This window comes from Anas acuta, chromosome 5 (assembly GCF_963932015.1).
Source record: "Anas acuta chromosome 5, bAnaAcu1.1, whole genome shotgun sequence".
Classification (NCBI taxonomy): domain Eukaryota; kingdom Metazoa; phylum Chordata; class Aves; order Anseriformes; family Anatidae; genus Anas; species Anas acuta.
In genome coordinates, this window is record NC_088983.1 from 44,074,159 (window position 1) to 44,100,221 (window position 26,063).

At 35.9% G+C, this 26,063-nt stretch overlaps 1 protein-coding gene across 11 annotated transcripts in view; it reads right to left on the bottom strand.

Annotated features, from left to right (window-relative positions):
• Positions 1–773: 773 nt before the first annotated feature.
• Positions 774–26,063, bottom strand: part of HEATR5A (HEAT repeat containing 5A) — a 63,552-nt gene continuing 38,262 nt past the window's right edge. For 5 of the 11 annotated variants that reach the window (XM_068684418.1, XM_068684419.1, XM_068684420.1 and 2 more), the window contains 18 exons: positions 25,161–25,350; positions 24,424–24,593; positions 21,496–21,522; positions 19,440–19,578; positions 18,156–18,338; positions 17,170–17,409; positions 15,614–15,795; positions 13,879–13,947; positions 13,268–13,447; positions 11,792–12,026; positions 11,103–11,351; positions 10,180–10,307; positions 8,278–8,425; positions 7,332–7,604; positions 5,523–5,747; positions 4,460–4,614; positions 2,705–2,918; positions 774–2,425 (listed from right to left, as the gene is read on the bottom strand). In XM_068684418.1, the coding sequence (XP_068540519.1) occupies positions 2,124–2,425; positions 2,705–2,918; positions 4,460–4,614; positions 5,523–5,747; positions 7,332–7,604; positions 8,278–8,425; positions 10,180–10,307; positions 11,103–11,351; positions 11,792–12,026; positions 13,268–13,447; positions 13,879–13,947; positions 15,614–15,795; positions 17,170–17,409; positions 18,156–18,338; positions 19,440–19,578; positions 21,496–21,522; positions 24,424–24,593; positions 25,161–25,350 (3,309 nt within the window). In that variant the 3' untranslated portion in view covers positions 774–2,123. The remainder of the gene's footprint in view (positions 2,426–2,704; positions 2,919–4,459; positions 4,615–5,522; positions 5,748–7,331; positions 7,605–8,277; positions 8,426–10,179; positions 10,308–11,102; positions 11,352–11,791; positions 12,027–13,267; positions 13,448–13,878; positions 13,948–15,613; positions 15,796–17,169; positions 17,410–18,155; positions 18,339–19,439; positions 19,579–21,495; positions 21,523–24,423; positions 24,594–25,160; positions 25,351–26,063) is intronic. The other 6 variants (XM_068684422.1, XM_068684421.1, XM_068684427.1 and 3 more) reach the window with 6 other exon arrangements.

Here is a 26,063-nt window from a genome sequence, read left to right on the forward strand (position 1 = left end):
TTCTAACAGCTTTGCTTGGTGCTCTTGCAACTTGACTTTGTTTCTTAAAAGCAAATAAGATTTCATCAGATTGCATTAACAATATAAAAAAAATAGTAAAAAAGAGATGACTGCTGTTTTTACATATTACTCAAATAAAAAAAATAACCACATATACCTCTTGTAGCAGCTAATTTTCTCAGCAATGCATTTGGCTGTTAGTAAATTGGACACTTTGTTAGTAAACAGGACACTAGAGTCATTTAAAAGTTTCAAGTCTTCAAGTTTAATCAGAACCTATGATTTTCCAGAAGTGGCCTAGGAACAGAAGAATCAAACAAAAAAACGTACTCAGTCAGCTTTGAAAGGAAAAATAGGAAGATCAAGAACTGACTGAAGAAATCGAGATAAGTAACTGCCAAACTTAACCTAACTCCCTCGTGGCACATCCAGCAATAACTGCAGATTTGACTGCAGTGAAGGAGTGGAACAAAATGTCTGGCTCTCCAGGGAAAGACGGAAGGTATCTAAACCATCTTCTCATAGTTCATACATCTCAGCATTTGACACAAAACTGCTATGTACATATATATAAAGTGTATCTCCCTGATCCTACTTATTTACCGTTGTACTATGAAGAATAGAAGACGACCTGCCATGTCAAGTCATAGACCTTGGTGCATCTGGCTCGGACATTTCTCACTAGTTTCCTCGCAGCAGCATACAAACATTTCTTTCTGTTACTGAAGTCCTTTGAGTTCCTCTGCTACTGGGTGAAATAAGTAAGACAAATCTTAAGTGAAGAAAATTAGCTTTATTTATGTAAATTAGAAAAATGAATTGTTAGAACTTTGGTCAAATGGTTAATTATGTACAATTTACAATTATATTTATATACAAAACTCTTAATAAAATACAGTACATCACGCTTTTCCTGAGTCACAGTGTGTTTCTCAGTTCTTTCTTTTTTTTTTTTCTTTAAGTAATTAGAATCTAGAAGGAAACACTATCCTCAGTTTGAGTGTTTGGTTTAGACAATACTGGTATTAAGAAAAGTCAATACTATATATAGAAAATACTTTATAGCCATTGCAATTTTAATAGTTATTTTTCTATATTAAAATATGTTCCTTAATAAAAATGTTACTTAAATATTCCTTATTGTGAGTTTGTTGTACTTTATTTGACACAAGACAAGCTGACTTCAGATACGCCCATCCCTCAGTGCAGAGATATATAGACTTAGGTGAGTTGCATGTGTGTAACTGATCATCTAAAGATCAGGAGACAGACATCCAGATAGAACAGATGTCTGAATTGAGGCACAGTGTATTAAATTTACTGTCCTATTATGGACAAGATATGTAAGCTTCAGTTGCCTGGCTAGCATAATACAAAATTAACACAAGTATACATCCTGAAAAGTGAGACTATGTCAAGCAGCAAGGCACCAAGCCTGCAAATACTTACATACATATGCATAATAGTCCCACTATGTAAAGCACTATTGAACCCTCAGTGAAGAAGCACTGTAAAGCTGTTTTTAACAGCATTTGTTAAATTTTGGCCAGCTCAACAAGTTATTAGGATTAAAGCTTTCAGTATTACCTTTACTGAGTTGAGTTTTTTGAGATCAACAATAATTTATTGTAAGGCTTACAAGGGTATTTAATCTGTTTACTTAACAATGCAGTATCTTAAATTAGTAATTAAGATAGATTACCACCTGCAAGTAAATTTATATCACAGCTAAATCCAAAAAACAGTTAGGGTGACTTATTTTCGACAAACATTGACTTAAAACAAAGTTAATTTTACTTTATGGCTAAGTGTGGGCTGCTCCTAAATATACCTATGGTGAAGTTCACTATAGTTTTTTGATATAGGCATATGCATTTCTGATATTTTAGTCTAAAATAATCAAAAAATACAAATTAAATGACCTCAGATTGATCTATTCATAGCGCTTGGAGATGTTTAAGAAGTCTGTTTAACAGGAAGTTATCTAGAGATTTGTTCTCTATTAAAAACTTGCTATAATTTTTCAATGCAAACCAAATGATGTGATCAACTCACAGACCTCCTCTGAAAGAAATTAAAGGGGATATTTTTTGCTGTTAATATCAAAGTGCAAATATTAGACTTTAGAGAAAATTGGTCTTTAGCTGAATGCTTGAACTTTTCCCAGGATTTTTTGCATGTTTAGCAGTCTTCACTTTGATGCTTTCTTGATTGCCTTTTACAGCTGATTCAAGCCTCGCTTTCATAGTTGGAGAAGACGACATTAATTTTTTAAAAACTGAAGAGTACTGTGGACCGATCTGCATCAGATTTTGCAAGGCAAACTCATGTAGATTTTTTGTTGCATTTGTAGCAGAACCCAGGGCATTTTCATCCAAAAGAAATGAAATAAGGATGGGAAGAAGGCAGGCCACCAAATGAGCACCTATAAACACAGAAAACAGTACTTACATATACACTTTTTATAAACAGCTTAACATTTTAGTTAAAAGAATTTCTCATGATTCAAGTCAACATTTAACACAACTCATAAAACAGCAAGCGTTATTTAAACCATACAGAAAAACAAACCACCATTGTAACAATTTTGGTGGCAATTATTGTTCAGGACCAGTTCTACAGTCATCATTTTGTTTTAATTTATTACCTGTGGCAACTTTAAGCCTGTGCAATGCTTTGGATACTAGTAATGGAAGTAACTTACGGTGTTCTTCCTCAGCAGTAGCTATAAGAGCTGTTAACACCTTGATTCCCTCCTGAATAACTTGAAGTTCAGCAGCATTTTCAGGTTTTGCTTTTTCTGTTTCCTGCAATTTCCTCACAATGGATGGTGCTAAAGAATGAATATAAGGATATGACACAGTTTTGTTTGGATGCTGAAAGATGGAGTGCAGCAGCTGGTAGCATTTACACTGTACCTGAAAGGAAAATCAAAGTTGCAGTTACAAACTGTTATACAAGTCAGACTGTTTTAAAACTCAAAGCTTGTCAGATAAAATTTCAGGGAGGGCGAAAAATCTGCCTCACAGCTCAAAAATTCATCAAGTTGCAGGACACTAATGCATAATAATTGATAGGAGCATTATAACTTCTAACCAAATTATTAACAGAAACTAGATCATGCTTCCTATTTCCAGAGTCCTACATCTTCCTCAATTTTGGGGTAAAAGAAAAAATATCATTTTTGTGTTAAGACAGTGTGTTAGTACTGTTTTGAAAATAATCTGTATTTTACTGACGAAGAACACATGCTTCAAATGAAAATATTACTTCTGTGAAACTGTAGGTACAAACTTAGCAGGTGTCAAAAGGTGCAAATAGCTTATTGTGTGTGTCACTGGAGGTCAGTAGGACTGAAACTGTGAAGTGCCTACAGAACTTCTGAAAGTCTCAGATACCTAAAACACTTAGAATGTGCAAATGCATACTACCATTATTTTCCTCAAGTCCCATTCAGCATTCCTGAATATGGCTTGTCATATTCAGAATATTCAGTCATATTCAACTTTTCCTGCTTCGGCAGGGAGGTTGGACCCGAAGATCTCAAGGTCCCTTCCAACCCCTACAATTCTGTGATTCCTGAGTTTACTATCGGGGAAAACCATGTTGACAGTACTAAAAATGTGTCAATATATAAAAAAGTAGTTTTCTAACAGCTGAGTTAGCTGTCCAGTTAAAGGTAACTTAGTTCAATCTGTAGTTACTACATGAAGATGTCCAGAGAAGGAGCAAGAGAACGGTTAACAGTGAATTCTCATATTAGTAGAACATAAAATCTAATGCATTTTCAGAGCTGGACTTTCAGAGTGAGTGTGTCCCCAGCCCTTAGAAAAGCCATTTGTATTTGCACTAATAATAAATAAAATTTGTGATTTTATTTTCTTGATATGCTCTTTTAGATGAAGAGAAGTAACAAATGAACTGTAGCGCTACGTTCTAAAGTATGTGTATACAAACGTTTATAACGAGGTCAGAACAAAGCATTAATCTAGTTCAATACCCTGCCTCCAGCAGTGACCTAGAGATGATGCTTATAATACGGTATAAATTATGTAGTGGTACTTCCTCAACATACTCCTCCAGCTTCTAAAGAACTACAGCTGCAGTATTTCCTGACCAAAAGGGGTAGTATCTAGGCATTTACAACAAAATGACCAATAATATGAAACAGGTGCCTAAAGAACTATGCAACTGTATCATGTACTTATCAGTGTGTAAAGCTCTGAGTCTGAAACAAAAAATGAAAATTATAGGAATGCAGAACTGTATTCATAATAAGTAAGTGATAAAATGCACTGCTGGACAAGTTTTTGCTAACTCGTTCAAACTATTTTAAAATACAACAGATATCCTGCAGAGCAGATTTAATTGGAGTCAACACATGAAGCAACTGAAGAGAAAATAAACAAAAACATATTTAATATGCTATTGATATTCTCACAAATTCACCAGTACTTACAAAAGGATCCTTTGAGTCAAGTGTTATTTTGAACTTCTCAATACAACGCTTTTGAAGGCACTCTATGGTAGTAACTTCTGGACTGCTGGACAAAATAAATACTGTAATAGCCGTAAGCAGGCTAACTTCATCACGTTGTTGTTGAAGACCATCTACTATCAATAAAGCAAATACACTGTTAGATTTGCATTATATAGCAATTCTATGAATTCAAATGTTACAGAGATGGAAGAGAAATGTCTACATGTCTCTAGGAATCTTTTTACATACGCATGACAAACTGATGCACTGATAAGGGCTTTTACTGTAATAAAAGCCAAGGCTAAAACGGGAATTCAGGAGTGGTCATATGCATATTTAGGTATACCAGCATACTTTATTTAATTTTTTCTTTGTATAAGGTGCAATAATTATCTCTGCAAAGCTGGTATGACATGTTAGGGTACAACAATCTTTTTTTTGACAATTATATAAAATCTGAATTAAGAACATACATCCTTCTGGCATGACTGAGACCATTGTTTCCACAAATAAATAAAAAAACAGATGAAAGTTCCAGTAACAAACTACAGCATTGAGATTAAATGGAAGGAATGACAAAGTCATACAAAATTGGGAAGCTGAAGAAACAGTACACAGAACACTAACATTAAGACAAGAAGTTACTTTTCTTGAACTATTATTTTATTCCCTTTGCTGTCAACACAGACACTAGCTCTTCATAAAGAAATTATGTGCAGAAGAACTGTTTTTATGCTCATCTACACTGAAGTTACAGCTCCTGTTCATTTCACCACACTGTGTAACTACATTGTGGCATTATGTAATACAGGAGTAAGGCTGCAGTCCCATGCTTATCCTTTACAGATTTTGACTTCTCACATGAACTGTAGACACAGCATTGCACTATAGTCTCAGCAGTACTTAGCTGTTGGAGAATTAGTTGGTTACCAAGTTCTTAGTGTTTATTTATTTAAGACATGCAGAAATGTAGTCTAACAGAACCAACCAACCTTCCAAAGTTTTTTTACTTTTTAAAAAACACAAACTAAAGTGTGCTTACCTTGATCCCAACAGTCAAGCACTGTGACCAAAGCACTGCGCAGAAGATCAGTCCATGCAGTCCGACTCTTCTCTGCTCGAGCCATTGGAGAAGACAAAAGTCCTTTAAGAGCTTGCAGAGATGCAGCAACTGTCAAAGGTAACTGGCCATCTTGCAGTTTCACTGCAGTTTCTTTAAGCACTCCAATAATTAGGTACAATATAGTAGGCAGAACTGAAACACTTCCTGTAGAACAAAGCAAATTAATTTTACAGAAGTGAAAAAAAGGGACCTCTGGTATTTAAAAATATGAAGAACTTCTCTTGGATTCTCTTATCTATCTAGGGTCAACTAGGTCACTAGCTGAACCTGCTTGGCAAGGGATTTGGACCAGATGATCTCCAGAGATTCCCGCTATCCTTAACTATTCTGTGATTAACAAGTGGTAATTCCAAAACTGGTAGGAGGTAAAATTTCTCTCAAATGATGTGTAATTAGTCAAGGATCTCATTGCTCTAGGAAGTCACTGAAAATCAAGAATCTACTAAGATGAATAGAAAGAGGTTCGCCGGTTAAAAACAGGTAACAGAAATTCCTAGAATTAAAATAGCAAAGTCTAACAATAATTTTGGAAGAGAGGAGACCTCTCCTCCTCTCTAAGAAGAGAAGTAAGGTGTCCCACAGCCTACTGAACAATCACCTCTCGCTGACAATCTGGCAGTTGACATTCTGGAATAAGGACCTGTTAATAACTTAAAAATAATTTTAAAAACCTTTAATTATACGAATTGACCTTTGGACATGCTTCCTTTTTCAATCTTATCCAACTGACTGTATAATCAAGCTGAAGTTTTTTTAGTCACTTGACTTAAATGCTAAGTTCCCTGGTGTAAACATCCCATCTGCTCCAATCCTGCATGCTGTTTGCTTGTGGAGTAACTTAAATGGTTAAAGACAAAAAGTACTACAGAGCCCAAAGAAAATTCACAACTATTTTTCTTAAAATATAGCTGCCCTCAGAAATAAATGATGCTATGTCAGTTTCTGTTTGCTTTGAACTGACTAATAACGGGCTACAGAAAGAAATCATATAATCACCCTACAACAAATAGCAAGAACTGTTAACTATTACGCAATAGTTAACAGTTGTACAATATTCCAAAAGAAGAAACCTGTAAAAGAGCACAAAGGTAAAAAAAGGAGTTTCCAGAAGTAGTAAAAGCAAAAATTTGCAAAGGAGTAATAAATACGTAAGGTATGAAAAGAGGAGTAGGGCAGAAATGGCTTATCAGGGTGGCTGAAACAGCACTGAAATATCATACACATGAGCATGGTATTGTTGGGGAAACAATCTTCACCTTTTAAAGTGTGGTGTGCATCCAAGATGAATCACAGGGTGAAAGTCAGCTAATCTGAGGAATCTGTCATAAATCCTTAACAGCAGGTTGCTAATGTTTAAATGATGGCTTTAAGTGAAAGCTAACATGACACGTTTCCCTTTTAAAATTAATTTATGTTTGCATTATAAGTTCTGGAATAGAAGATTGAAGTAGGATAGAAGCATGTAGCTATTGTATACTTCTCTCACAAAATGAACCTATTAATTGCACTGCTACATGTGGGAGGAAAAGAAAAACTGCTCTTTCAATTGCTTCAGTAACTTTTGTTATCTGACTGTCAAAAAAAAAAATCAGGACAGGAAATTGTCACAGGCAAATCACAGAGCTTGCTGCCAGATTTATCCAGTTGAGAAAATTAGGTAGTAACAAGGGTGCTCAGAAGAACCCAATACTCTTTCATTTAATTTTTCCTTGTGATGAAATAGCATACCTTCAGGAGAGCAGATTGCAGGAACATCAGAGAGAATAACTAATGCTGCTGATACCAGTCTACTTCCATCTTCTGACAATAACAGATGTTTTCCTGATTGAACTGCAGGGCTACAAGTTAATTTAGGGTTGAGCTGGGGAAGCTGTCTGACAAGAATACAAACACATAGCTCTAGTGTTGCAAAGACTAATGATTTCCCAGGCACCAGTCCTCCTGTATCTTTGCCTTCTCCAAATTCTGGTAACGTTTCCTTTTCTGCAGCACCATCATCAACTACAACAAAAAGAAGAAACATAGCAGAAATCCGCAGACTGTACCTTGTTTCCAAAAAGTTTACCTCTTAAGACTGTTTCATCACCAAATGACCATCTCAACACCTACACATGTGTGCATATGTATTCCAGCTTCTATTGGCAAACATCCATCCCTCTGAAAAAGCAATCTGTGCGCTGATTGTGAAAAGGCAAAAGCATGCGCAGTATTTAGACTTCAAACATGCAGAGGTACCATGCGAATACAATGTCATTTTGCTGTTTTTCTCTTTTTTTTTTTTTTCCCTATTAGGAAAAGAACTTTAGGGAGTTACAATCAAAGAAGACAGTGCTGTCTGGCTTTTAACAGCTGTGTGCGCCAAGTTTTTCTGTTGTTCTACTGCAACTGATCCCACCTTTCCAGTAAGATTTCTCCCTCCCTGTCACCACACAAGGGTATCCAAACTGCAGTTTTCCTCCTCACTTCATGCTCTTTAGTCACCTCCAAAGTATCATACCACCCCAATTTCTTAAATCAGGCACCTGAACTGACTTACATGAACCAGGATTAGTCATTAACTGAAAAGCTTTAATTAAGACGCATGTTGGATGCATCACCTTCAAGAATTCCATCTTGCAAGAAGAACTGCCTTAACTCTGTTCATATGTACTCAGCATCTTGTGTATTACTGTACCTTCTGCACTTCTCCGCTTTTCCTTCACGTGTTCCTGAGCTGCAAAAAGAATCAGCCGAACAACTTCAAGGGCAGCAAGCTGAATATCAGGTGATTCTCTGGTCAGTATCAGGCGATGCAAAACATTCAGCAGCTCTACACCCAGCTCCTACGGTAAGAAAAATGTTTAATATATTCACATTTTGATGCAGAAATCTTAGAAATAGCGTCTCCCAAACAAATGGCTAATACTTGTTAAAGCCAACAGTATTACTTTTAGTAATCTCACTAAAGAACACAGCAGTACTATTGATACAATCACAGGACTTGGCTTTATATTAAAAGACCTACCTGCTAGCTCCCAGCAGGAGGGACCCTGCTCAATTTTCCCCCCAAAACCAGTAATCACAATAATTTAGAGATAAAGCACTTAAAACTATTGAAGAAAAAAAAAAAAAAAAAGTAATCTTCCTGATTTTTAACTCTTGAAGATGGGAATACTACAGTGAATTGGGCCTTTTGCTATCCCTGCTACAGTATGCACATTCCTCTGGAGAAAGCAACAATAGTCAACAGAAGTTAGGCATGTTCACAGGCATTATCACTTTAGCTGTGTTAGACAACTGTGTGGTACACAGGATTGTATAAGCTTAATTTAAAGAAAAAAATATGTATTTTTTTCAATACCACTAATTTTGTCCAGTTTCTTTTTATCAACTTCAATATTCAAAACAGCATTAATTGCACTGTTCCTTGACAGAGTAAGATAATGTGTCATCCTGCAAGTATTCATTCTGAGAGCAGGAAATGAAGGAAAAACTAAATAGAGAATCCAAACAACAAAAATGGGGTCTCTCTTCTAAAGGAAAAAGGAAAGAATATCTAGAACATGTTTTTCTCTTCTTCCCCGTTGTTGAGAAATCCTGTAATAGAGGTTTTTCTGTATGATTCCCATCCTTTCCCATAAACGAAAATCAGGAGTGTTAACAAGATGGCATTTGCTATACTCTGTTCTTTACAGGCACTATTTGGAACACCAGTTCTAGCCCAGACTCTCTCCCTAACCCGTCTTTCTTGTACGCCAAGAAAACCATTCTTGCTGAAATCCCTCATGACCCTGTTTTCACCACATTGTTTCTAGAGACACGTCATAGCTCTCTGAATTGCTAGTCTTTCCACCACAATCAGTGATGTACCTTGAAATTATATTCCTAATTTTCTGGAATTCTGTGTTTACCTGGCTCTCATCCTACTTAGCTGATTATTCCTTCCTGACAAAATCTGCTCAAGTTTTCTGCCCCTCCCTAGCTTCTACAGGTTCTATGTTCTGCTTTTTCTCTACTCCCTCCCTTTACAAAGAAGGACCTTGATAAAGCCTATAATTTACTTACTGCTTTTGTGTTGAAGATACTTGGATATACAATACAGAGCAGAGATACTGTTTTAACTAAAATTATGCATTATATCTGGCTTTTCTGTAAATATGTCAAGCTGAAAATGAGAAAAAGAACTCTTGCTGCTTAACTCCTTGCAAAAACTTCCTTAATTTTTGGGATGGCACCTGCTCCTGGTCTGTCTGTCAGTCAGTCTTACAATCTGGATGTAATCTTTGACGCTAACTTACACTTATGCCCTTATACACGGTGTTTTGTCTTACAGATGGTAAGCAGAAATAATCTACTAAGATGTTACTTTTGCAATCTTCAGAAATAAAACTTCAGTCTCCGTATCTAACATCTCATACCACTATTGATCCAGCAGCTTTTTTCCTTCAGTCTTAAGAAATACAGTCATGACTAGATTACAAATCCATCAAGTCTGCATGGAATAGAGTTGTCTAAATGATAAGGAGCTTTTTACTGAATCCCTGATTTTTTTTTTCCCCTGGAAATTAGCTTTGGGCTCTGATCATTAAGACGTTACCTGATCGCCTCCTATTTTAGACCTTGGCCATGGGACATCAAAGAGTGCCTGTAGGGCATGTAAGCAGGCAATAATGTTCTCCATTGCTGCATCCGATCGAGGAGAGCAGAGAAATTCCACACTAATTCCTGTACAGATAAGAAGAAATATATAAATATTTTTAAGAAATGTAAAAAGTGCTTTTAAAGTGATTTTGTCAAATAATAAGTAATCTAATAGTATGCTGAGCAGCCAGATATTTGTATTTTTTATTAAGTGAATTGATCTCCTATTGTTTATGTTTTAGTGAAAGAACTCTACTTCCCCAAAAACAATAAAAGTACTTGAAGTGCTAGACAATTTAAGATGTTATTATAACTGTCTTGTAACAAATAACAATAAATAAATTAGAGCAATTTTCAAGTAAAACACTGAGGTCTGATGAACAGGCAGACAATTCTATGAGTCATAAGGAATACACAGAAGAATATTTGCCTAATTAAATTGATTTATGTAACAGAAGAAAATAACCGACAGATTAATAATAGTTCACAAACTCCAAGGCTGATAGTTTTTCTTCCTATTTTACAGAATTGCTAAAGATTACAGCTACCATAACTGGATCATCACCTACAAGTAAATTACACTAGGCCTAAGCTTGCAACTCCTAGACCAGATAAAATCAAATAACTTTTTTTCTGAGGTTTCAGGACTCTTCAAAGGACATATTGTGACAATGGAGATGAAATACACACAAACTGTGATCCATATTCTCAACCCAGTTAATAATAACCCAGCTGTAATTCCAAAACATGTGATGACTTGGGAAACTGATCAATGTATGTATAAGAACAGCTGTGATACAGAAAATGTCTATGTTTTAAGTTTTACCTATTAAAAAAATACTTTCGGTGTTACAGAATCAAGACGGATCACGCACTAACCCAAAATAAGATGAAATCTGTCAGTATTCACATCCTCAGGAGATTTCACTGATGGCCTGGTAGAAGAATCTTGACACATTGTAGTTGGGGTGACAGGTCTAGAGAGATTAGTAACTCCTTCATCTGGATCAACAACAATGAAACCTGTGGTAGTAAGCCACAATGCTGTAGCATAAAGTATTAGTGCCCAGGAGTTGTAGTAATGAGGTCTGGCATTTTCAATCGTCTCCGCTGTATAAAATGTACCACCTACAAAAAGAGAAGTTACAGTTTCAAGGATATAATTTATTTTCATCTATAATAATTTCTCATTCATAGGAAACTGGCATTCTTCTTATTGAAATGATATTTACCATATTTTATATGATTTATTATTATTACTATTTTTTAAGCGTGGAATATTAAAATTTAGGTTAACGACGACACTTCATTTTGATTTATTTCGATAGAATTCAATACAATTACCTTTCCCTTCTTTCAACCATAAAAATATCCAACTAACAATACTGAACAAACTGCTTTTCACATCAGTGAACCTTCTAAAAAGCAATCTATGTTTAGACAGGTACACAAGTATGCATATCCTCTATAGAATTTCATCTTACTGAAATCTAACACAAGTCACCTAGGACATTAATGACATGTACTTACAAGTGAGCTATAAAAATACAATTTATTTGCCTTCTTACCTTCAGCAGGTAGTTGTGATGCATATTCTGAAGGCAAAATTAAGAGAGCAAAATCCTGAAGTGCAGCAAGCCAGAGTTTGCTTAGAGTTCCAAGATCTGCCTGTACTAAGTCCAGAAGCCCACTGGCTGAAGATGATGTATCTCTGTAGCTTTCCTCCACAGATTTTGTATTTTTTAAAGAGTGATTTTGTGCATCACTTGCATTTTTTTGCTTTTCAACTGCAACTATGTAAACCTGTTATATATTTGAAAAGACATTTACAAATATTAACACTTGGAAAACTACTGTAATCACCACAGCCTATTGAGCAAGCATAAGGTTTACTACAATCTTTTCCTGCTTCAAGTCCAGTAGACTTGGATGACTTAATTACAAAAATTTATCCCCACTTTATTTTGTAGTAGTTTTTCAAATCCAAGATCTAGCAGAAATTATTAACAGTTTAATTTGGAGACTTCTAGTGATTGGAACAATCTACAGATTTCAGTTCTAAAACCTGTACTTCACATTTCATCTGAATTTTGTCTCAGTTTCTGACCAGTGAAAGGATTATTGATGAATGCCATTAAAAAACTTTTATCCATATAATCATTTTAAATTGATCATGGCACGCCTTATCATTTCCTTGAATAGATTGAATAGGTTGATCTACTTAAGCCTCTCAGTGTAGGCTTATTTTCATTTTCTTTATTCCTACTTGTTGGCTTTTCTCTGATGGCTTTCCTATTTTTCTCCAATATTATTTCTCCAGTATAGACACCAGAAGTTGGTATGTGTTTCTACAAATGGTCATGTAAATGTCATCTCGTCTGCTTTCTTCAATACACCTGCCTGCTTATATACAGAAATACCATACAGAATTACTGCGTGATGTGATCGTATTTGGCTGGTTATCCATTCACAGCACCAAGTTCATTGTCAGTGCTTTCTAAGACGTCTTCTATAGGTTACCTACATTGCTCACATTTTCTAAATATCTAATTTTGCATATACACGTATTAAAACATGCAATCATGTGAGCTGAATTAAAGGCAGTTAGCCAAGGCAGTACTGAACTTACACTGTTGAAAGAACTACCTGTAAGAAATTAAATGCCAATAAGCAATGAGAAAAACGATAGCTGTTTAAAATGGCTATGTTCAGTGGGCCATCCGCATAACCATTTACACCTTGCTAATTTTAACTGAATAGTGAAACATCAGAAGGTAAGAATTCTGATTTTATGAAATATGAATAATATACTGCAGCAATTTAACAATCAGTGCTATTGTCCAAGTTTACAAAGTGTATCATAGATCACATGTATTTTCAATGTGGGAAGGGCTGGTGTTCATGTACTATTTAGAGGTAACAAAGCATAGTAAAGAATGAAAAACTTCTGTTTAATGAAACATGTAAGAAATTTCTGAAATCACTCTGTGTGAAAGGTTCCAATTCACCTACCAGAAATCAAGACATGGAGCTGTTACACTAACCTCTGCCCAAGCCTTAAGCACAGCCAGTATCTCCATCGTTGAGGTACTTTCATTATATTGTTGACCTTGTGCTTCTTTCCCAGCTTGCACTTTGACCAAAGAGGATACAAGCAACTGGTGAACTCGTCGAAGGTCATTAGGATCACTTACTACACCACTTGCTATCCAGGCACTGCATACCTAGAGTTGTAAAACAGTTAGTTAGAGACAAGAGCCAAACACCACTACATACTCTATTTTTCCATCTGAAAAATGATGTAAAAGAGATTTAATTTCTATTAAGACATAATTACTTCCAGATAATAATCAATGTTAAATGGTATTACAGTTCAGTATACATAAGTAACAAAAGCCAAAAACATTTAAGAAGGATGTCATAAACAACCAAAGTTTCAACTGCTACAAAGTTTCTCAAAAGATTTTCAAGTGCATAAAATCTGTGGGATTTTATGTCATTTTACACAGAGGTAACACAGGTGACATTATTTTGTGTGCATTGAGAATTTGAGACTAGATGATTTATTATTTTCTTTTTCTTGTGTGATGTACCAAGCAAAAAAAAAGATATTCACAGGGTCTGTTACCAAGGACTTCTGACATTCAACACTTGCCTGACATGCTTTTGCTGTGACATCTGGAGGAGTTTCAGGAGCAAAGGCAGGCCTAAGGGCTGCTCCAACCTAAAGAAGAGTTATACAACAGAGTACACGGTTAGCAATTAAGTAAATAATTACTTTCTATAACTAGGCTTTGTTGTAGTTTTCCCTTATAAAGCATAGTTTCCTTTTCATTTTTCAGAGTTCTGTGGTGGGGTTCAAGCAGAGGGAGACCACAGCAGCCATACTTTTTTGTTTGTTTTGCTTACACAGAAGACATGGTTCTCTTTGAAACAGGTCTTCAAAGAGGTTTCTGTTCTTTGCAGTCTAACATTGAAATAGAAACTTCTACCTTCCCGACCTCTGGATTTGATGAGTAGCTTTCAAAAGGAAAAACAATGTTCCAAACTGTGGAAGACTTACAAGAATACCTAATAAGTGGCATTCTGTTACTCAGAAAGAAGACAATTCTAAGGAAACAAACAGCTGAAGTTGGGCAACTTTGGTAAGTGAAAGAAGGGGAGAACACAAACCCCATTTACCTAGTAAGGAATACACCAATACATACTTACCAGGCTACAGAGATTTCACCTACTGTTATTGTTGAAAGCTATTTTTCCCTAAAGGCTAATGAAAATTTCACTTGTTGATTTAGGTGATATCTTTAAATTCAAACTCAGCCAGATACAATTTGGGGTGAAATTGCAACATGTAGTAGAGGATATATATCATATCCAGTGCAATGGCACCATCCTTACTGAGACTGTCACCCTCTACAGTAATGATATATCTACCTGTCATTTTTAGGATCTTTTAGGGTCAGGTGAATGAAGCCCCTACAGAAAGATTACAGTGATGATGGTTTACATCATTTTAAGGACATACTGAAAGGGTTCCGTTTTGAATTGACGCTAAAGATCAAGTATCACCATGTGATTTTGTTATATGCCAAATGACCAATCAAAAGCAATTTTTACAACAGGTCTGCTGAAGATAAATACACTTCACTGATGATGCGTCTCAGCATAATACAAGTACAGGAATTATGACTGTCCATCTTAAGTTCATGAAAATAAGTGCTAAGTAGTTGGTTTTAGTGACAGATAATGACAGTTTGTTAAGACCCCCTAAAACTTAGACTTCATTTAATGAACTTGCAGACAAGACTTCAGGAAACCGCAACTTAAGTCTGGAAAAATGCATTCTTCTCTACTTCTCTATTTCTGGTTATTATTATGGACAAAATAAATTAAAAATAAATAAATATTTGACAAAATAAATTTTAATGGCTTCACATCTCTTGAACTTCTGTGAAACAGTTGATTAGAAGCTCTAAGCATAGTATCAGCAGAAACACTTTAAGGGTAATGAAGCTTAAAAGGACAATTATTAGATCTACTTGTAACTTGCTTGATGATTTTGGATTGCAAGGAAATGATTTTTCCCCATGGTAGTTCCTGACTAACTCTAGGCAATCCTCCTTTCCACAGACTGCCAACAGAAGAATATTGTTAGGTTGTTTTCTGTTTATTGTTATCGAATAGGGTGGAAGGAAAAAGCTGAAACTTAAAAAATGTTAGTGCTAAAACATCATACACTGACTGAAAAGATGCTTTCTAGATAAATTAAGATAAAAATAAATGAGTAATAGTTTCGTTAACAAACTGAAACCCAGCTACAGCACTACCTACTACCAAAAGCAAATTCCTTTAACTCTACACTTTTCTAACTTATTAACAATGGTGCTTACATTGGCTTGATATTGCTCCAGAATGACATGACCTGGAAACTCTGGTTCTGGAACAGCTGCAAACTTCCGAACAACAATTAGCAATGTTTGAAGCCCAGAAAGACGAAGCTGATCACTGTGATCTGTGGCAGCCATAAAAGCCATACGGATCAAGTCAGCTAAATGCAGTACCAAAAAGTCATCTAAGAACAGAAAAAAAAAATAGTTTATTGAATTTAGATATGGACGTATTTTATAACATTGCTCCTAACATTTTCAAAATGTGTATTTCACATTCTACAACACATCAAGGATTCACTCAAGGCAGTTAACATATACAACAATCGGCAAATTGTCGGCTGAATATGAGCCAGCAGTGTGCTCTGGTGGCCAAGAAGGCCAACGGCATCCTGGCTTGTATCAGAAACACTGTGACCAGCAGGGCTAGGGAGGTTATCGTCCCCCTGTACTCGGCTCTGGTGAGGCCGCACCTCGAGTACTGCGTTCAGTTTTGGGCCCCTCGCTACAAGAAGGACATTGAGGTGCTTGAGCGGGTCCAAAGAAGGGCGACAAAGCTGGTGAGGGGCCTGGAGAGCAAGTCCTATGAGGAGCGGCTGAAGGAGCTGGGCTTGTTCAGCCTAGAGAAGAGGAGGCTCAGGGGTGACCTTATTGCTCTGTATAAGTACATTAAAGGAGGCTGTAGCAAGTTGGGGGTTGGCCTGTTCTCCCATGTGCCTGGTGACAGGACGAGGGGGAATGGGCTAAAGTTACGCCAGGGGAGTTTTAGGTTAGATGTTAGGAAGAATTTCTTTACTGAAAGGGTTGTTAGGCACTGGAACGGGCTGCCCAGGGAGGTGGTGGAGTCACCATCCCTGGAAGTCTTTAAAAGACGTTTAGATGTAGAGCTTAGGGATATGGTTTAGTGGGGACTGTTAGTGTTAGGTTAGAGGTTGGACTCGATGATCTTGAGGTCTCTTCCAACCTAGAGATTCTGTGTAATCTTAGTTGGACATCTTATGCTACCTGATCTAGCCAACTTTCCGTTTGAATGTAAAAATGTACTTAGAATAAAGCATAAATATCTTCATGTATGATGCCCATTTTCTAAAAAAGAAGCAAAACAAACAGTTTTGAAGAAAGCACCTCTAAATAAACACAGGCAGGTACTGAAAACTGACACTGCATTTTTGTTAGTAAAATTAAGGAAAGAAACTGGCAAATTAAGTAAAGAAAAATGTGGGTATTTCTTTTGGTAATACTCACAGATAACCTAACTGTGTTGTTGTAGGCTGGTGCCAGCTATCACTTCTGATTGCCAATTCTTAGGCAGAAACAATGGTTCCATCCACATGGTGCTACAAGCAGGAAAATGAGTGTAGATGTTGCAGTGATATGCCAATATTTTGACTAATTAAAGTTGCTCTACACCTTAGTCAATATAGGCTTCAAATCAGAGTAATTAGATGTTTCAGTGATTACAAACAACATATTTATGATAGATTTCATTAAGATGCAAAAAGCTAACACTTATTTTAGCGTTAGCTTTCTGTAAAATTCTTTCAGTGCTTAAGATGTACCTCTTGAATCACGTTGTTTTCTTTCCTGAGCCAAGGTTATGTCAAAGTGTGCACTGCCTGCATTTTCACACTGGTTTATAATTTTACAAACACACTCTGCAGCAAAAACTCTGGTAGACCATCGTGGATTACTGAAGGGATGAAACCTCTCATCACTTTCAGATGTTAATATAGATGCATCATCCACTTTAGCAGTTTCTTCTTCTTGAGTGGTATCTATTGAAGCCACTGTATTGAAATCTGTTAGGACACAGGGGAAAAAAAGTGAAACGTACATATTTTTTTTTTTGGAGGACTTATAAGAAAATCTCTTCAAAAGTTCATCTCTATCCTTCAACTTGCTGTGACTCCCATTCAACCTCAGTGTATTAAAGTCAATGCTAGATCTAGAAACAAAGTCCAACAAAACTGTTTGCAGTGACACATCACAAGTTACTGCCTTTCCAAATCCAAAAATCCAAAACCAAACCAGTTCTCTTTTTGCATCATGAGATGAGAGTGTAAGAGAGAGAGAAGGGGGAAGAGAAATCCTTTCGCAATACTCAACCTAGTAATAAATTTTATTAGCCTGGGAGATTCATTAATGATATAATAGGTCTGCATCATTCCTATCATCCATAGGAAAGATAGTCTGAATATTTTTCTTGTAGGTGTTTGCCCTGGAACCACAAGCTCAAATGTACTCCGTACTTCCCTTCCTGGTATGCCAGTAACTTAACATTAGGGTAGTAAAACAGCCAGAATATGAACAGCCAAGACATACTATATGCTTACAGAAACCTCTTCAGTAGCAAAAGCGCAATCTGAAAAAGTTGTATTTGTTGTGAAAAAAGTAAGTTAAGCGGTTAAGTGTTTCAGTATGGAACATGAGGTACAGTTCATGAACATCAAACATTCAAGAAGCAGTAACAATTCTTCAGTAACAGAATGTACTGTTCCGGACCTTATTTTCATTGTGTTCTCTACTAGAGTCTCCTAGTACTTACCAGCAGAGGCAGCAAGAACATCTTTACAAAGCTTCAGCCAAAAAGAGAGCTTTTCCACTGCCATTGAAGTAAGCATATGACTCAGAGTTTCTTTGATATCTTGGCACAATCTTTGATCCAATTCTTTGTCCAGCAAGCCCAGCAATGCCCCCTCCAGGCCTATTTCTCTGATGTTAATATCTACTAAGAACAAAGTCTGTGAGATGAATGCTATATATCATAAAACTAATTGCCACAGAAACACCACTGAAGGTTGCACACAGAGTAGCATGTAAACAACAAGTATCTAGTACTCAAATACTTTTGAAATAATAATACATATTGCTTTAATGCCATGTTTAAGTAATCTGGGAAAAAAAAACAAAAAAAACACACTTGGAACTTTTACAGATAATACTACCAATAGGAAAAGAGTTACCCCAGGGAAATAAAATAATCCCACTCAGAATTTCACAACACTACTATCACCATAGCATCTGAGCTCTGAAAAAAATTTGTCTGAAAAAATTTGGCTATCTGATTCCTCACACTGAAACATAAGGTAACTCTAAAATAATCTTTTAAATTGAAAACATTAGTTGAAATTATTCACCAGCACAACTCAAAAAGACAAACAGAGAATTTTTTTTTCAAAAATCAGCGTTTTTACAGAATGGCTATAATCCATCTTCTGAAAAATTTCAGATGAGCTTGAATTAAAATCCCAAGTGACATAATTTATTACCACCATACCTGTACAGAAAGGTATATAAGGATGAGCTAGTGATCGTTTTCAGACCTTTTAGAAGGAAAGAGGGCTCCATACACTCAGGACATGAAAATTCTAGGGATCCTAGCTAATCATTACTTAGCTAATTCTCTGAAGAGGTCAACAGGAACTTTCTTCAGCATATTTTACATACCTTCCTTCAATGACAGACTTAATTTAAGAGGAAATTTATATGGGAAAGTAGAAGTAAGTATGAAAATACATGTAAGATGGAGGACTACGAAGCTATAGTCTTGGGTTTCTCTAGAATTGCATCTGCATTTTTTAGTTTAGTGACCTTTACTATCTAGAGTATATGAAAAGCAATATTATCTTTGTAAAATATTAGTATTTTACCACTAAGAAAGGTTTGATGTTTCCAAAATTTTATACTATATAGAAAACTGAAGTAGAAAATTTTGGGAGGTTAAAGACTTCAACAAGAACATAGCAACGTTTTCAGACTCATAGTGGAGTGTGTTTAGAATTCGTTATCGGTGCGTCAAGTTCTTTGATCTCAAAACTTCAATGCTTACCTGGAGTGAAATCTTCCCTGCTCTCTTTAACTAGTGCAACAGCATATTCTGATACTTCAGCAGCTTCTCTTTGTACAAGCTGACGTAGGCAAGCTACTACTGCACGTCTCAATAACAAGTATGAGCTACAGAGATTCACCTGAAACGTGCGAAAAGAAACAGTAAGATGGTTAACAAGCCTTTATAAGGTTGGTAATTTCAGCTTTATTCCATAATTGCAGTTATGAAAATCTGTGAAGTCAGTAAGCATGAAATTAATGCTAATTTTTCTCAGCTTTTTTTTTCCTTTATTTTTAACTACAAATAAAAAGGTTTCACAACTCCTATAATCAGTTTCAGCATATCAGTGCTTTTAATCTTTTCTCACTAAAAGTAATTTACAAGACTGGTTTTGGGCCAGATACAATTCTCACCAGTGTCAGTAGAAGGCCCCATTAACTTCAATGACAGCTGAATTGTGGTCTCAATGCATAAGGCTATTCTTTGCCTACAGAGTATATGTAAGGGACTTGAAAACTCAGTGCAAGAGAAACATACTCAATTCGTCATTGTTACATGTAAATAGGGAGATACCAATGTAATCAAAAGGGTGAGACAGTCAACCAGGCTTTAGTAAATCTGAACTCCATGCATAAAAGGAAGTTTATAAGAAAGGTCAAGCAACACTGCTACAATTTCTTTGTAAAAAAATATTATAATGTCAGATTACATCGTACTGTTTTGGAGAAGGTGAGAGGAAGGGAGAGAGTTACTGGTAAACGTATCACACTAAGACAAATCAGCTCTCCCGAGCAGTTTCCAACAAAAATTTTATGGTGTCATCATATTTTAGCATCACCAAGGCAGTGCATTTTTTTTTTTTTTTTTTAAATACTGGAAAACATATGATAGATTCACTATCACAGGAACAAGCAAAACCCCTTGAAAAGGGAAAAAAAAACAACACCACAAAACAAAAGCAAACAAACAACGAAACCCCCACCAAACCAATTGCCTCAAGTTTCTTTGTCAGAGCATTTTGATTTTTAAATTTGCTTGACTTCAGTTTTAAGAAGGGGATCCCAAAGATAAATGAACCACATGCATGGACAGTAAGGACAGCTACACCAATATTTATGAAAATTCTAATTTAAGCTTACGTTATCATCAAAACAGTTATCCACTGCAAGTAAGCAATTGTGCACCCTTTGGTGCACAAAGGAGCTGATCCTTTAACTAAAATAGACAGAGCTGGTGTCTGCTGCAGGGAAACCTCGCGGTAAGGTCATGCTCCTTATGTGTCGGCAAGAGGTGAATGTATGTTAATCAAAGTAACTAATCTTTTATCAGTTAATTAATGTAGTTAAAAATAACAACTTAAGAACACAAAGAATAATAAGTGATATAAATTCTCAGCTTTGTTATGTTAGTAAAACTAAGCAGCATCTTCTGAATTTTTGTACATGCACATGAATCTACGATACGCAGAATTATATATTCAATGCACACATGGATACACTCTCTACATTATTCTTCTAAAAGAAAAGTAACCTGACTTAGTATTTCTGCAACATACTTCAATTGAAACTTCACAAACAAAAAATGAGGCTTTTAATGCAACATTTATGCAAGCAGGCTACACATTCTGTTGCAAGTTGGACGTGCATAAACTGCATGCTCATTTTTAATAGGGGAAAAAAAGAGAGGATCTGATTCAAGCTACGGGACAAGGCAAGATGCACATTTCTCATCTCTCTCATTTTCCCGTGTTCTCAGTTGGGGACAAAACTAAACAAGAGACACAAAAATGCAAGCACCACAGACAAACTTAAATGAACAAATATTTCCCTTTCTGTACTGGACATGGTAGGATTAAAATGATACCTAACTAAGCACATAAATGAAATGTGTGTGCCTTCTGCAGGTTAGGAAGGGTCTGGTTAGGATGGCAATAAAATGTCACTTGACATGCTAAAAGAAAGTACATTAAAATGGTTAGGAGGAAGAGACAAAACATGAAATAAAAACAACACTGCAAACTGCTAAAGTTCAGGATTAACAAGGCACGGGGACCTACCAACACAGAATTATCCAACAAGATTTCCTGCACAAAAACAAATGACAAACCAGTCAAGACAAAACCAAAAATATAAATAATCACAGTGATACCAACCATACAAGGAGACCACTACATGAAAATTCAGTATATATTAAAATTCAGAATGTTATCTCAAACGTACCAGAAAATATATTTTATCTTATATTTTATGAACAAATTTAAATCACAAGCCAGCTGCCCTTACAATTAGTACTTAAATAGTACCAAGGCAGCATCATAGCATATTTACTGACATGGTATGCTCATTTTGTTGCAAAGTGTCTTCAGTGTCTTGCAGCTGAAAACTGGAGTGTTCACTGCATCATACACTTCCACAGACAAACTCCCTAGAAGGCTGTGCTTACAGAATTTACCTTTAGAGCTAATGTTAGACATGATTCAAAGATATGATTTATATTCTGCTGGAGCCAAAAATTTAACTGACAAGATATGCACCTGTTAGATGCCAAACCCAGTGCAAAAGATCCAGCTGACAAACAAGGCATACTTCAAGAAGCTGGAGAAGGAAAGCTAGATGAAGACATGCATGTGTACACAGTAAAATACCTAATGAAATAAATGAATAAAGAACTGAACTCATGAACCTGTTGCCCAAGTCATGTTTTGTTAGGGCTAGCATAATGGTCTAAATTCTGTGGGGACCTGAGCCCATGTTATCCTCTAGTGGATGGAGGAGGTACTTTGCAGCTGCAATTGTGTTAACGTGCCTAATGCTACATTTATAAATAAATAAATACAAAGAGAATGTCTAATTCAGAACTTAATAAGTTTGAAGACAAATTTTCTGCAAACCTTGGAGGAGTAGGGTAGAAAGGAAAGTTCAAAGATCGCTTATCTGACAACAGATTCTTTGCCTCTCTGTTTTTCTGCCTTAAATAATGAGTGCAGTGATGAACATCCACAGTATCTGATGCCCAACTTTTATACTTTACTTCTGCTTAAGACTTCAAAATGCCTTGCAAAGGAGGAGTGTCACACTTTGGTTACCACATATAAAAAATTAAACTGATGGACAATGACTTGCTGAAAGTCATCCTGCATGCCAAGTACAGTCTAGGGCAGATCTTAGGGCCAACCAATGGCTTCCTCTGCTTCCCTACCGAGATGGTGACGTAGACATTGGAAACTATATGGATGCATGGTGAATTTTACAAATACATCTGCTTGTGCAACTATCTTCTCACTGAACTGCAAAGCACACATTGAAATAATCTCCATTTATGACACTCACGAGTGACATATTGACATGTCCTGAATATCAGCAACACCAGCCTTAATTCTTTAAGAACTTCTTTACCATGAGTAAAGTTCAACCATGCAAGGCCCCTGACTTTGGTGGATTCCTCTTCTGTGAAGCTCATTAAATTTCTGAGGGTGAAGATAATGTGTGTACAGATGCACAACCACATACACCAAAGCCATCAAGTACACATCTTAATTTAGAAATTATTACTTTAAAGTTTATAAGGTACTTTGTGAAATACTTGAGATAATTCCTAGAAATAATAGAAATTTTAAAACATCATATAGACAAAGATTTCATCGTAACAACCTATTTATTCATGTCTACTTGGTATTAGTTAGACATACATGTATCATACTGTACATGAAAGCAGACTGTAAACTCCATGGACTTTCAAATGATCCCAAATCCTAAACACATCCTCTGTGCAAGAGAGTGACTCACTTGACTTGTTTCAACTCTGTCAGTGTAAGAAAAATAGTGCTTTGCCCAGAGAAGAGAAAATTGTAGCTGATGCATGCTAGAAGAAAGAGCACTTTAGATTACTTCCAGCTCTGCAACTAGTATATATATGCCTATGACAATATGAATCTGAAAGTTTGTCCTTCAATTTTTCCTGGCTCCCACAGGCATCTTTGTAGACAAATGGAATGAAGATAAATGGAAGGTATCTAAACTTGATACAAAGCCAATATATGGTCAGAATTGATATACAAGCATTACCCAGGGGAAGATGTAAATAAGAGCTGTGTTAAGATAGACAACACAGATTTAAAATAAACACACACTCACTTTGTCTTTATTTTGTCTTTATTTATGGGGAGACTAGACAGAGTTTTACTTAAAAACAAACAACAAAACCCTAACCCCTAAAAAGACACAAAGGCTAGTAACTACCAGAAAATGATTGTTATTTTCTGAATAGAACTAACTCTCTGGGAGCTACTCAAAGACAGAGGTACTCTGGGAAAACAAACAAAAAGCAGTAAGCAAAAGAACCCACCTCTTTGTCAAACAGGGTTGAAAAATGTTTTTTTCTTAAGACCTCATTTCAGTCTATTACTTAAGTAAGTGTCAGAAAATTTTATACTGGCTACCAAGATGTTAGTACTCTAAATCATTAGTACTGAAGACATTACAAAACATAGAAATCTACAATTTTTCACCGTCATGCAAGAAAAAACCAACAACAAACAAAACCCATCCTCAACAGTTAGTATACACACTGTTTTTTGTTTCTTCTCCCTTCCCCCTCACCTGCTTTTTTTTTTTTTCAATTTTTATTTCTTTACCTAAGACTGAAATACAACTGATGAAAAACTTTGGCGAGTTAAAATAGCTGTTAAAATCCAGCAAAAGATTGTAATGGATAGTATGTTCTAACAGACAACTGGCCTGATTAAGAACAGCAGAACACACTTTCAAGCAGTTCAGAAGTACAAGATTTTTTTTACAGTGTGCTCTCTTATAAAGGGGAGGCAGAAGAAGAGAAAATAACCAGAAACACAGAGAATATTTGCCTAAAAAGAACACCCTAGATCACTTACACTGGTTAAAGAACCATCTGCATTTTTTAATCTGAACATGATATTTTAAAATACAACTAGTATTGTATTGATATAGAGTAGTAAACATATACTCACACATAGGCAGCTTACAAGGCTAGACAAGTTGACATGACGTGGAGCAAACATGTGAAGCTGCTGAAGACAAGAGATGGCTTGAGCCTGAACAAGGCAGTCAGGATTATCTTGCATCACTGCACAGCCCAGGAGACAGGAAGTTCTTAAGGCTGAAACTGTCGCACTGCTGCCTATATTCATAAGAAAATACGTTAGCTTGTTTGTTCTTTGAAAACACCAACTTTTCTTTCAAGACATAACCCATCTTTTCCCCAAGCTACCTGTAACTCTCATCCTCTTGAAGAATACTGTGTGTATCTGTTATACTCTGATATCAATGTATCTTATTGCTCTGTGGAAATTTCAGTGTTCAGGTAAGTAAAATTTGATGTATCATTTTAGGTAGCCAAATTTTATGTGCCTGCATCACAGCTAAGAACGACTGGCACCAAAGTTTTCATGATGTAATACCTTATGTTTTCATGCTACATGTAAGAATTATCAGCCCAATGCAAGGCTTAGAGAACCATTTCAAAATAAAGAAAAGATGTCAAAAAGAAACACTATTTTTGGAAAACCAGCAGCCACATCAACTTGATGGCATAAACTCATGGTCCATGAAATGCTGCTGAATTACAACAAGGAAAAAACTTCACAGATGCTTATTTGCTTATTAAATTTTAATTGCACATCCAAACAGTGTTTCATAATTTTGATGCTTAAACCAAAAAAGACCGGCAATACTGTATAATCCATACCTTGCAACTCAGGGCCCAGTGTGGTAATCAGTGCATTTAAACAGCGACCAAGGCTTTGGTGAACTTCAGTGTAGGTAGGAGGCACAGTCAACAACAACATCAGAATGAGAGATAAGGTAGGTTCCACGTGCACATGATACAAGGGGCCAGCTAAATCTACTATCAATGACAAAGAGTGTAGGGCCCATGCCTGTAAAATAAAAGAAGCAACCATGTTATGGCTATACGACAGAATAAATTTAACATCTTTTAAAAATTGATAGTGCAAAGAAATTCAATTTGTGTGATAAAGAAGTTGTCCTTCTAGGCTCCCACGGGACACATGGAAGTGTTTTAGAAAGCACTTTTGAGAACCAGGTGCTTAGTAAGCCATTTTGAATATTTCATGAGGAACTTTGTTCTGCAATTAAAGAATTGTTTTAAAAAACATCGTCATTTCTAAATGTTTTTAAAAAACATCTTCATTTCTAAAAAATAAATTAATGGCAGGTTAAATTAATGTTATTATTCCTCACACACATTGTTTGTAAAATGTCTTATAGTCCCACGTGCAAGAACAACAGAACTACCAAAAATATTACAAGAGTGACTAAAACATGGTTTGTTTTTATCTTGATTATTTTGCACCAATAGCCACATCTGTTTCATGCCAGCATACAGTGCTTCTCTAAGTAAAGATAATGTAGATAAGGCTTAAAATAATTCTTTAACTGGGATTTAGATGATCACATGCAATACAATCAATGTTTCTTAAAGCTATTTTATTAGATAGTTTTAGACAGGAATAATCTTCAAAACATCTTGCTTTATTCAAGGAACTATCTTGACAAAGTTCTATAGCATTCAAGCTACAAATCCATCATTTACTATGTAATCCTTTACGGAAAAATGCTGTGAAGCATA